This window comes from Hippocampus guttulatus, chromosome 19, assembly GCF_054856545.1.
Source record: "Hippocampus guttulatus isolate MCC_2025c chromosome 19, RoL_Hgut_1.0, whole genome shotgun sequence".
Taxonomy (NCBI): domain Eukaryota; kingdom Metazoa; phylum Chordata; class Actinopteri; order Syngnathiformes; family Syngnathidae; genus Hippocampus; species Hippocampus guttulatus.
The window spans coordinates 5,702,889-5,713,128 of NC_141279.1; the positions used below are offsets into that span (position 1 = coordinate 5,702,889).

Here is a 10,240-nt window from a genome sequence, read left to right on the forward strand (position 1 = left end):
AGTGCAAATATGCATGCAAACATGCTGTGCATTAAACACACACAGCTAAGAAAAGTTAGCAGCTACACTGTATAAAAAAGACGTGTTTAAAAAAAAAAAGAAATTACAACATTACTGACTGAAAGCTCTGGACTGATTAGATTGTCATGGCAGCACATAAAGACTGAAATCTGCGCAGACAAAACAGAAGATGAGTGAAATAAGGGGTAAAGCAGTCAACATTCATTTGGGGGGGGCACATAAGCTTGACTTTCTCAGAAATGACTTCATATGTATTTTTGGACCTTCTGTAAATAGTGTTTGGGTGCACAATGAATCCACAAAAGATTTTGTGAATACCGACTTTGATTGCGTCACGGCAATGAAACAATAAGGTGGAAAGGTGTGGTTCGGCCCTCTTCGTTCACTTTTCTTTCCTCCCTCGGCTGAGTGACGCACGCAGTCGCGGCAACATGGAGCCGGAGTGACGCCAGTGCGCATGCGCGCCTCCAGACGCAGCCACCACGGAGGAGCCACTTGGTGAAAAGTGACCACAAAAAAAAAAGAGACAAAGGAGGCAACTGCCTTGAGGAAAATAACAGAGTCCGCTTTTAGCCCGCAAAGCAATGAGCGACAGTCGCCTGGGGGACACACACGAGAGGTTAGGTAAGTTGTCGTCGCCCCAAAACGAAGTTACCGAACGTAAAAAAAAAAAGCGAGAGAGTGAGAGGAGACGGTAGGGGTTGTTTGCTTCAAGACAACATTTGTCACGTCGTGCAGGCACAAGACAAGCCCGATCTGTCATTGCCGCGACTTGGTTCCATTCTGGACATGTATTTTTTTGGAAGTATATTTTGTGATTCTGAGCGTGGGGAAAAGACAAATCAGTGTGTGTGGGGGTTCTTTGCGAGGCTGTTGTGTTGTTGCTAGCTAAATGAGCAAGCAGCTTCCTCCAAAGCTGCTGAAGATGTTTATGTTGTCATGCTTGGGTCTGCTGACCAAATCGAGATTTGTGATTTTTTTTTTTTTTAATGGACCGTTGTGAAGTGCTGCTGTTGCTGTTTCTCGGTCCAGTTATTTTGTGTGTATGTGTGTGTTTCTTGTTTTGTTTACCAGTGGACGTTTGGCAGCAAGGTGATGGAGCAAAGGACACAAAAACTATAAGCTGGTAAAATCAATCAACGCCAAATGACATCGAGGATGGAGACGGTCGTCACTGTGGACGAGGCGTAATCTTCAATTTCGGAGAGGATTCCCTTCTTCGCTTCCACCATTTCCCATGCCTTCCAAAATTACCATTCAAGGCATAGCGTCAATCTCCATAAAGGCGTGAACCCTCAATACTCCTTCAATCAAATCAGAAACCCCAAAGCTCCTCTCGTCCAGGCAGCGGAGTGGTTACCATGGCGATGGTCGGCAAAATGCAGATGTAGCGACCTGAAGGTTTGTGGCGAACGACGTGGGATGGGCAGCACGCCATATCCAGGTGGCGAGTGGAAGGGTAAGAGCAAAGGGGGTCTTCAGGACCTGGGTTGCATGCCCTGGAAGGTCAGCAAGCAGAAATGTGGAGGTGGGCCGGTGGGAGCGGAGGAACACAAGGGCAGGGATCCGCAGCAGGATATTCCCACCTTCACGTGCATGCTCATGACGCCGCAGCTTCCTCGAGCCTCGGCGGGGCATCCCGCGATTTACCACGAGAAGCAGCGGCGGGAACTGTGCGCCCTGCACGCGCTCAATAACGTCTTCCAGGACGGGTCAGCCTTCAGCAGGGACACTTTGCAGGAGATCTACCAGAGGTAAGTGGGAGATGTTTGTCAACGAGTCCCCCTCCCCCCCACCCCCACCCCCATCATTACACATGAAATGCGGCTAATGAGATCCTCTCTCAGGATTTCGCCCGGCACTCTGGTGACGCCTCACAAGAAGAGCATGCTGGGAAACGGCAACTATGACGTGAACGTCATCATGGCCGCCTTGCAGACGCGAGGCTTTGAGGCAGTTTGGTGGGATAAAAGGAGGTGGGTGAAGCGGGGAATTGAAGGAAGCTGGTGGGCCAAATTGTTCCTCGGTTGTTTGTTGAAAGCAACAGATGGGACAGGTCATGCGTTTTAACCCTTTCATGCCCCAATGACAACCTGTAACCTGATCACATGATCAGCTGTCCACTGTTGTAACCACTGTCCAGGAAAGGGTTAACGACACATTCTTTTCACTTGATTATTTTTGTTTGGAAGAAAAAAATCTTACCTCTGGTCTGTTATATTGAGCTACTTATGGTTATATGTATTTTTTTTTCACTTACTATCATCATTGCTGGCGTGGCCTATCTGTTTTGTTTTGCCGCAGAAGCTGGCACCCCCCCGAGCGCCGTCACATGACTTTGTTTCACTGATCCAACGTAACCTCGAGTGACATTTGGCTCCGTTTGTTTTTTATCAGTTTAATTTTTTATTTATTTTTTTATCAGTTTGATTTTTCTTTTTTCTTTTTTTAAATTGGGATTCCAACCATAGTTGCGCTTCTTTCAGTTATCAGAAAAGCCCTATTGTTCTTTCGTTTGGCCCGAGCCAAAACGGACCAATGATTAACCCGAGCGGTGCTTCATTGTTTCGACACCGACATGACTGCAAATTCAATCAACGGGCCAAAACATTAGGCACATCTGCAGAATTTAACTGGGAGCAAATGCAAAGCTTGTGTGTGGCTCCACATGACATCACCTGGATACTGAAAAATTCAATCGGGGTAACCAGCATTGCAAATTGGTAGCCACAGTCATACGAATAGTTTATCAGTCGAAATACGTCACTTCTTTGTCTGTTCACGTCTCTCCGTGTTCATTCGTGACAAGCTTTTGTCTTTGCTCCATTCCAGGGACGTCGGCAGCATCGAGCTGTCCAACGTGACCGGCTTCATTCTCAACGTTCCGTCCAATTTGCGCTGGGGACCTCTGCAGCTGCCGCTCAAACGCCAACACTGGATCGGGGTGCGAGAAGTGGCGGGGGTCTACTACAACCTGGATTCCAAGCTGCGTGGCCCTCAACCCATCGGCAGTCCAGATGAGCTCAGGTGAGGGTCGCCCGGGATGTCCCGCTACCATATGTCATCGCTAAGCTAGGCAACAACTCCGTTTTTATTTTCCTTAACGGAGGCCGATGTGTTTTTTTTTTTTTTGTCAACCCTGACCCACAAACCAGGAAGTTCCTCCGCCAGCAGCTGCGAGGGAAGAACTGTGAACTTCTGCTGGTGGTGTCGGAGGAAGTGGAGGCGCGACAAACGTGGCGGTCCGACAGCTGAGGATCGAGGCGGCCAGTCACAGCCACGACTTCACGCACGATTGCCGGACTCTCCCGTAACGGATGCAAAGCAATGAAGAAGGCAAACACTTTGCAGGAGGACGATTAGTGGATGACGGTTCTTGACTTCAAAAGTGTTCAAGTACAGCTCGTCTTGCTTTTTCTACAATATATCTTGACTATTTTTCAGTCTGTTGTGATCTGCTGGTTTATATCGATATTTTTTCGCGGCGGGGGGGAGGGGGTTCACGTGTCCCGAGAGTACTCTCGAAATGTTGTCCTGTGGTCTCTTCCCTTCGCGGAGGGAACGTGGATTCGCCGTTCCTTCACTTTCACCAAAGTGTGCCCTTCTTCACCTTGTTGTGACGACGTGTCGCTCCTCGTTTGCTTCGTCTTGTCGGTGGTCACTTTTGTATTACATGCCACCATTTTTGGGGGGGGGGGTCATATTGCGACATAACTGGAGCCCAAATGCTGTGTCTCCTTAACTCTCCTCATAGGTAGACACACATCTGTAGCTCCTCCATAAGCTCCTCAGAGAATGTTTGTTTTAATTTGGTCTAATAATGTGGAGGGAATGAAAAAAAAGTACCATACCAAAAAAAAAAACTATGTGGTTGTATTATTTTGAAAAGAGCCTTATGAGAGATTCAATATTGTAGCTCTGAGATCATTCAGTTCATAGTATCATCTTTGGGATGATACTAGCCTTAACTTGTTTACATGGAAGGTGAGTGGGCAGTTTCACGCGTGTATTCCAAAGCACTAATTTTGAGGAGCAACCCATCAATGATGTCTTTACTTGTCGCTGCCAAGGATTTTTATTTACAACCGTTTTACTTTTTATACAATCATTATTTTCTGTCCTAATCCAATGTCATTTGGTGTCTCAAAACATTTTTTCTTTTTTTTGCCATAACAATCCATATTAATGCTATAAATATCAGTTATGTTGTTTGTTGGTTTGTTTTCAGCATAAATTTCAAATGCTTATGATTGCACTTTGTGGCAAAGCTGCAGTGTGAGTGTATTAAATGGGTCATTGCTCCGAAAGATGTATTTGTTGTCCGTCTGTTGTGCTATTTTATTCGGGGGGGGGGGGGGGGAACAATTGTGAACCGATCTCACAATGACCAATTTGGCTCAAATCCAGATCGTCTCACCTGCTGGTAGCCAACGACAATGCCGTCGTCGATCGCTATGGCAAACCAGCAAAAGTAATTCTCAGTTGTATATTTGTTTTCATCGTTGCTTACGGTCGGATTGATAAAGCATGATGTGTGCATGCGCGGTAAGCCGTTGTAAGGGTTTTTGTTGTTTTGTAAGGGGAATCGTAATCATTTATAAGGGCAGCTATTTGCCGAGGTTGACAGGTCTGCAAAAGGAATTGACTTTCCCAGTTCCAACTCGTCCAGAGGATCATAAACACAACGACAAAGACCAACATGGTGAGACAGCACCTGATAAAGGTACCCAGAGAGTTATATTTTTTAGGTGGGACTGTACTTGGAAAGTTGAGAGCCACTTCAGTCGAAGGTTTATCATTCCTCTTCAGCCCCGGCCCCGTTGGGACCAGCAGAGAGCACCCCGCAAGCATCCAGACGAGACTTGCGTCTCAGCTATTCCAATGGTGTTGGCCTGATCAACAAAGCATCATGAAATAATGAATAAAGTTGGCTTGCACGTTTGGAAGTGTGCGTATGGGTGTTTTATTTGCACTTTATTCACGATCGTCAAGAAAGCAAAATGACAAAACGACACGATCTCTTTGTGCAACTCGTCTTCAATCGAAAACGAAGTTGGCTTTGCAAACTCTCTCTCCTGATCTCAGGATGGCATGATGAAGGCAGGCAGCGGTAGGAAATACTGGCGTGGTCGAGGGTGATGAGTGAGGTTGGAGTGCCGTCACATCGCCCACGAGAGACGCCAACCGTCTCAGTAATAATGTTCTTTTTTTACCTTAAAAAAACCCGACTAGTAGTCAGCCGCCTTTGATTACATATAAAAAAAATGTCAAATTTTCCGTCCTGGGGTGGCCTGATGGTAAAAAGACATCGCTGGGTAGGCAGGCGGAACGAGTTCGAATCTCCGTCTGCTCTCCATTTACAAATTTAGCAAGAGTCGAACCCGGATTTCCCGTCACCAAAGTTAGAAGTTTCAACCAGAATCTTGAACACTCCACGAGAGACGCCAGGCGTCTCACTAAACATGTTCCTCTTTTGAACCTGATCATAAGGCTAACACCCTATAATTAAATATAAAAATTTCGAAATTTTCGTGACAGAATGGCCTAATGGTAAAAGACATCGCGTGTTGGTCAGGCGAACAGAGTTCGAGCCCCACTACGGACTCAATTTATAAATCAAGAAAGAATCGAACACGGGTCACCCGGGTACCAGATATGGTCGTTATCCATTCGACCACATTTGGTCTCTGAACAAACGTTTCGGGTGGTTATACTTAAGATTAATTCTGCAACAGGTCTGATGAGAATATATACATGTATTGTGGTTGAAGTCACTGTGGAAGGACAGTCCAGAGGTATATGACAAGGAATCTCCCCTGGTAACCTCCAGTTCGAATCCCGGTGCCGTCCTTTAGCAAAGCCTTCATTTCGCACGAATTTTTTCCACACATCTTCACATTCACTTCCTGTTTCAAATTATTATTTTTTCTTTCTTTCCGGAAGTGGCGTCATTGCCGGACACCTATTTAAACCGGGCCAACGAGGCACTCATTCTTTCTCACCTTCGACAGACTCCGCACGGCCGTCCAAAAAGGAAAACTCCAACAAGGTGAGTTTTTAACTCTTTAATAGCCTCTTAAAACACACCGCTTTCACTCCATTTGAATGGAAAGCAGGACTTTAGACGTGCTTGCACCTGGCTAACATGCTTAAGCAAAAATGTTTGCTCGAGCGTTAGCAATCAACGTCTCCTGCGACCTTACTTTGCAACAAAACTTTTTTTTCCCCTAACCTTCTAGGACTCAAGCGACGTTCGCCGAGAGGGTAAGTAGACAAAACTCATTTCTAAATTCACAATTAAACCGAACTAATGTGTATGCGTGCGTGTTAATTGTGTCATTTCCGTTCACAGGTGCAAATCTTCAAATGGACGAAACACGAGCCACTCGCTGTGCGTTTTAATGTGGAATTTAAGTCCTGAACCGTTTGGAGCAAGCCATCTAATTTGTCTCTTTTTCTATCCACAGGCTTTGCATCTGCTACAGAATGGTCGAATTGACTGCAACACGGTAGAACTGCCACATTTGAAGACGCCGCAGTATGACCGACGAAATCCCGAATGTGTCGCTGGTCATTTGTCTCCACAGGGTTACGTCGACAGAACGACCCAGAAAATTGCCGCCATCCTGTGGAGTTTTGGGCCCTGGCAATATCTGGGTGCTGAGCCAGGCGCTTGGAAGGTTCAATATTTAAAAGTCAAGAGCTTACATTACTGTCTTTCAGGCCACCGCACTGTTGAAGAGGTGTCCAGCTCTGCTCTCCTCACAAGTAAAGCAAACTTTCATACACGTGACGTCTCAAAATTAAATCAGCACGTGATTGACTAGAGATGGGGCACAGGTGTCAACAGAAATGTCAAGAAAAGTTTGGCTTCTCCTCAACCAATTCCCGGGAAGCTCGTTGAGTAGGCGCACCTGTGGCTCAAATCAAACCGTGGCGGGGCTCTTAGTTCTGGCCCCCCTCACTTATCCTATCAGGTGCGTTGCACCAGGTAGAGAGGGAGGAAACTGTCAGCAGAGTGGCACAGGCTCAACATGTGCATGTTTGTCCACCAGATGGTGCTCAAGGACCCAATAGACGTTGTGAAGCAGAGTCATCCTTCCTCAATGTTTGGACCTTTTGCTTGTCGGCAGGTCTCGGGAAACGTGGCGTCACGATCCACCTGATATCACACGCAGACTGGTGACTGAAGCTCCACCCAAAAAGCACTGCATATTTTGTTAAACACACTCGCCTGCTTTTTTTATTTATTTTTTTTAACTCTGCATGCAGTAACCCTCCACCTGCTGGGCAAAGAGACAAATGTGACAAGCTTGTAGTAGGTCCTCACTGCTGCCTCCATTTGCAACGTTGCCGTTCAAAGGTACGAAAGAAGAGTGACGGGTCTCTCGTTTGTGGTGTTGGCAGGTTTGACCACCTTGGATGAGTCACTGGACCAGTAGCAGCTTGGCCTGTTGGTGTTGATCACGCTCGAGCAACTGTCGCAGCAGAAGGTTCCAGTCTCCAGTCAATCAACACTTTGGAAGGAAGTTGAAAAATGAGGAGCAGAGTACAACGGAACTGTGTTTCTGGTTTGTAATTGGTATCTACCGACCTGTGCTTTTTTTTTTTCTTTCAGATGGAGATATTGGAGTGCGATGAGGTGAAACGTGACTGAGCCATCTGCTGGGAAGGAGTCTCATTTGAATACATTGTTCTTGGGTCCTCCGTGCCACAAGAGGGAGTAACCTACTCACCGCCAGAGTCCACCTACGGGCACAGACCTGCAGGCAACACTTTTTGCTCTTCGTCCTGAAGTCAAACTTTGGGCCAGCCTGAAAAGTAGACATTTATACTCATTCAATGCACCATCATGACTACTTTTTTGAACCCCCCCCCTTTCCTTTCTCTAGGCAGCAGTAAACATGATCAGCTTCCTGCTCTCCAAAGACCCAACACAGACTCTCTGGTAAGTTTCATGTGCCAACACATCTTTGTCTGCACAAGAAATTGATTTGCATTGTAACTCACGGCTGTCTTTCCTCTCAGGTCAACACACCTGTCCTACGTTCTTCTCAAGAGCTGCCCAGCAACAAGCAGACTGCCATCCAACTTGCAACTTTTTCCTCTGCTTTGTGATTGTCTGTTCTGCAAAAGAAATAAAGCTTGATTACAAAGAACACTTCAACTCTCAACTTCATTCCTAAACACATCACAAAAATATAACTTATAACTATTTAAAACATTTTTTCAAAAAATTTTTTTTCAAAATTTTTTTCTGGATTTTTTTTTCAGGGATTTTTCTTCCCGGGCAGAAAAATTGAAAGTGGGTGTGGCATGGCTGCAATCGCGGCTCATGGCTGTGGAAGTGGGTGGAGCATTGCTATAACATGCTGTGATTGGTTGAAACGGGCCGTCGATATGCAGATTAGATGCGATCTGATTGGCTGGGTCTTTACAGGGCGTGGATATGCAAATGTTGAGCAATCTGATTGGTCGAATATTGCAAAGTGTGCGTGGTTATGCAAATCGCTGTGTTCTGATTGGTTATGCAAATATATGTAAATGAGGGCCTCCCCGTGATTGGTGGATTCCAGATTGGGTGTGGTTTGGGCGAGCTTTGCAGAAAATTTTCCAAGTCCCACTTGAGTTTTGAGGTGAGAGCTGCACTTCGGTCACACCAGACAGTCTTTTCACTGTTCCCGTCGGTTTCACATGACCCAAAAGCTCAATTCTTGGAGTTTCGAGTCATGTGGAGACCAACGGGACAAGCAGTGTTACACTTGTGGCCATACGAGTGACTGATGTGCAACTCTCTCAAGACTTAAGTCCTTAAGTCTTTGAGAAGTCTTCCGCAGCAGTGACCACTCAGCATGGAAGGCAAAGACTCGGATTCAAGTTCAACAATTTATTATCCAGAAAGGCAAACAGGACAATGTGAAAGAATTTTACCAGTCAATGTTTGCGTGGGCCAGTTCAAGTTGTACACACAAACACTGACGACAGGCCTGAGATGGGAGCAGCTTAAGTCTTGCATGTGCTTGACCAGCTCAAGTGTGATGACATACCAAGGGGCACATGAGCATGTCCGACTTCTCTCACTGAGACAAAAACTAAGTGCGGTGTACTCCACAACATCATGATCACACTCTTCTGGTCAAGTTTTTAAATGACATTGAAGTGGGCCAAGTTAGTCATATATATATACACACTGTATATATACAGTATATTATATGCGCACATACACAACGTTTTAAAATAACTTGGGCTACCTCAATATTAAAAACATATTCCAGAAGTGCTTGATGATGCTATGTGTAGTCGACAATGTTGTGCAGTACACGGCGCAGAAGTTTAAGTTGAGTGAGAGACAGGCGGGCGCACTCACCTCCACCTTGTGGTGCAACGTGACATCAGACATCAGCTCTCCAAGCACACAACAAGGCGTATGTGTTCAAATGCAGGTTGGGCTCCCTTCAGCATGTCCTCCGAGTCTGTCGGCTGCACCTTTGGCCCAGTCGACTCTTCGATCTAGTCAGGCAGAAAGAAAAACAAAAGTGGGAAGTCATTCTCTTCTGCTCCCACCCACAAATAAAAGTTTTTTGGTCGTTTTTTGTTATGATTTGTGTTATTCTTCACAGAATAAGTGGCAGACCTTCACTTCTAACACGTCCATTTCCAAATCTGCCCGCTCGCGGCTTTCTCTCCACACCTCATGTACATTGAGCAACCTCCTTTCAATCAACTGCTCAACTACTGAAAAGACTCAACGTCGTTCAACCGTCCACTAAAGTTCCCGTAAATTGGAGACAGCAACACTGCCTCCTCCTCGCGGACGAAAATGGGATCTCAAAATCATGAGAAATGCTCACTCCACATAGAGAAACACGCGAAAATCCTGAATGGATTTGGGGACCCGAAAACACGTGTGAAAATGACGAGTATATTTGTGGACATTATCAACACGTATTGTATGTAATTGAGTATTTATTTTATGAAACCCACAAATATATTTCGAAAAACAATTGCAAAAAAGTCACGGATGCATTTGTGGGAGTAGTTTGCAGACAAATCTGCCTTCATTTGTGAACTGGCAACCGTAGTTGTGTTTTTACGATAACTTCCATGACAATCAACAAATTAGAGGAGCGACGTGTGGTCATGATGCTCCGAAATTGTCTGCATCAATACATTTGCATATAGTTCGTTAAAAGGTTAAAACTACTCACTGTGAGTCGGG

General features: G+C 45.6%; 2 protein-coding genes across 2 annotated transcripts; both read left to right on the top strand.

Annotated features, from left to right (window-relative positions):
- The first annotated feature begins 475 nt into the window (after positions 1-475).
- On the top strand, positions 476-4,332 carry josd1 (Josephin domain containing 1). Its single transcript, XM_086138555.1, has 5 exons — positions 476-645; positions 1,096-1,775; positions 1,869-1,997; positions 2,854-3,048; positions 3,177-4,332. Exons 2-5 carry the CDS (start codon positions 1,444-1,446, stop codon positions 3,274-3,276), a joined length of 756 nt encoding a protein of 251 aa, XP_085994681.1. The 5' UTR covers positions 476-645; positions 1,096-1,443; the 3' UTR covers positions 3,277-4,332.
- Positions 3,999-8,182, top strand: LOC147189772 (uncharacterized). The gene is made up of 11 exons (XM_086099249.1): positions 3,999-4,005; positions 5,965-6,070; positions 6,261-6,285; positions 6,374-6,412; positions 6,489-6,530; positions 6,609-6,701; positions 7,077-7,203; positions 7,294-7,339; positions 7,429-7,842; positions 7,914-7,969; positions 8,050-8,182. The coding sequence occupies exons 1-7, from the start codon at positions 3,999-4,001 to the stop codon at positions 7,185-7,187; spliced, it is 423 nt and encodes a 140-aa protein (XP_085955375.1). The 3' UTR covers positions 7,188-7,203; positions 7,294-7,339; positions 7,429-7,842; positions 7,914-7,969; positions 8,050-8,182.
- Positions 8,183-10,240: the final 2,058 nt, after the last annotated feature.